The 1,613-nt window shown below is 35.2% G+C and overlaps 1 protein-coding gene across 1 annotated transcript in view; it reads right to left on the bottom strand.

Moving 5' to 3' along the window:
* Positions 1-572, bottom strand: part of LOC109351319 (extensin-2-like) — a 955-nt gene extending 383 nt beyond the window's left edge. The window contains exon 1 of the mRNA XM_019592767.1: positions 16-572. Within this exon, the coding sequence (XP_019448312.1) occupies positions 16-538 (523 nt within the window). The 5' untranslated portion in view covers positions 539-572. The remainder of the gene's footprint in view (positions 1-15) is intronic.

Here is a 1,613-nt window from a genome sequence, read left to right as displayed (position 1 = left end):
GTGGTGGTGAAGGTGATGGAGGTGGTGGAGACTTGTAGACATATGGTGGAGGAGGTGAAGGAGATGGAGGAGGGGGAGACTTATAGACATATGGTATATGAGGCCAATTTTTTAGAGGGTGTTCAGAACTGTAGACATATGGTGGGGGAGGTGAAGGAGATGGAGGAGGCGGAGACTGATAGACATATGGGGGTGGTGGTGATGGTGATGGAGGTGGTGGAGACTTATAGAGATATGGCGGAGGAGGTGAAGGGGATGGAGGAGGTGGAGATTGATAGACATATGGAGGTGGTGGAGATGGCGGGGGAGGTGAATGGGGTGGTGGTGGAGAAATGTATGCATATATGGGTATTTTGTAAGATGGGTGTTCTTGATCTTGTGAATGTGAATTAGGATGGTGTGGTTGATATTGTGCATGCTTTGGCTCGGATCCATAGTTAGGTGTATTATAATCAGCAGCAACACTAATAGTAACTAAGCAAAATGCAACTGCATAGAAGATTCTAGGCCTGTGCTTTGGCCCTAGTGAAGTTCCCATATTTTGTGAGAATGTAGCTCTAGTTGTTCCTTATTACAAGTTTTATGTTTTAGTACTATCTTCTCATCCTAACCCTTTTTATAGTGTTGGCCTTCAATAAAGGCATTGAATTATTTGTTTGTTAAATGCATTAACATTCTGGATTCAGAATTTAAAATATGTATGCTACATCATACCCTTATGAATTTATTTTTGAAGTTGTGGTTTCCCATTAAGTGAGTTCATATTTCTCATTGTCATGACAATATGGTCTAGGAACAAAGTCAAGGGAAAATAATTGGTACTTAGGAATGTGTTGGCTTGATAGAAGTATTATTAGATTTGAATCCAGATAAAATATTGTAAATGCACGTCACTTTTATTGTAAATCCACAATAAAACTTGCAATAAAAAGATGTTGAAATTATGATATGGGTACATTCTATTCATTAAAGAATGAAAAACTATATATCATATTATCAATTTTACATCGTAATAAAATTGGCATGTGTTATAAAGTACTAATGTAAGTACATGATGTGATATATATTACATTTCTTATCATATAAGATAGATTATATGCTAATTTTATAAGAAAATATATCATTCTTTTTTTTCCCCTGCATTTGCATAATTTCAAAAGGAATAAAGGAAGGGGCTCGTCCCAAATTGTCAACAAATCACATGGAAAGAAAGTAATTTTGATAGAAATGGTATTTGGTGCAATGAATTATTTTAAGGTGGATGAACAATAACTTACTCCTAGACTCAGAGTTAAGAGGTGTGAGTTACAATAAATGTAATGTTATTAAACTCGATTGGACAAACTGATCTAACCTAGAATGAACATCCAACTTGTTCGAGTTGCTCATTTGATCGATTATGAACCAAAAACGGTATGGATCAGTTCAACTTGATTATTTTGCGTATAAAATAGGTAATTCGGTCTATTTAACCAGTCGTGTCGGCTGAATCAATTAATGTTTGAAAAATAACATCAAAATGACGTCTTGTGGGGGGAAATAATTTTGTGCTTTCAAATTATTTGTGTTATGTTTGTCATTTTTGAAATTTCATTTATCATTTTTAGCCTATA

This window comes from Lupinus angustifolius, chromosome LG06 (genome assembly GCF_001865875.1).
Source record: "Lupinus angustifolius cultivar Tanjil chromosome LG06, LupAngTanjil_v1.0, whole genome shotgun sequence".
Taxonomy (NCBI): domain Eukaryota; kingdom Viridiplantae; phylum Streptophyta; class Magnoliopsida; order Fabales; family Fabaceae; genus Lupinus; species Lupinus angustifolius.
The sequence above is the reverse complement of the archived record's forward strand: the minus strand, read 5'-3'. Positions and strand labels throughout refer to the sequence as shown.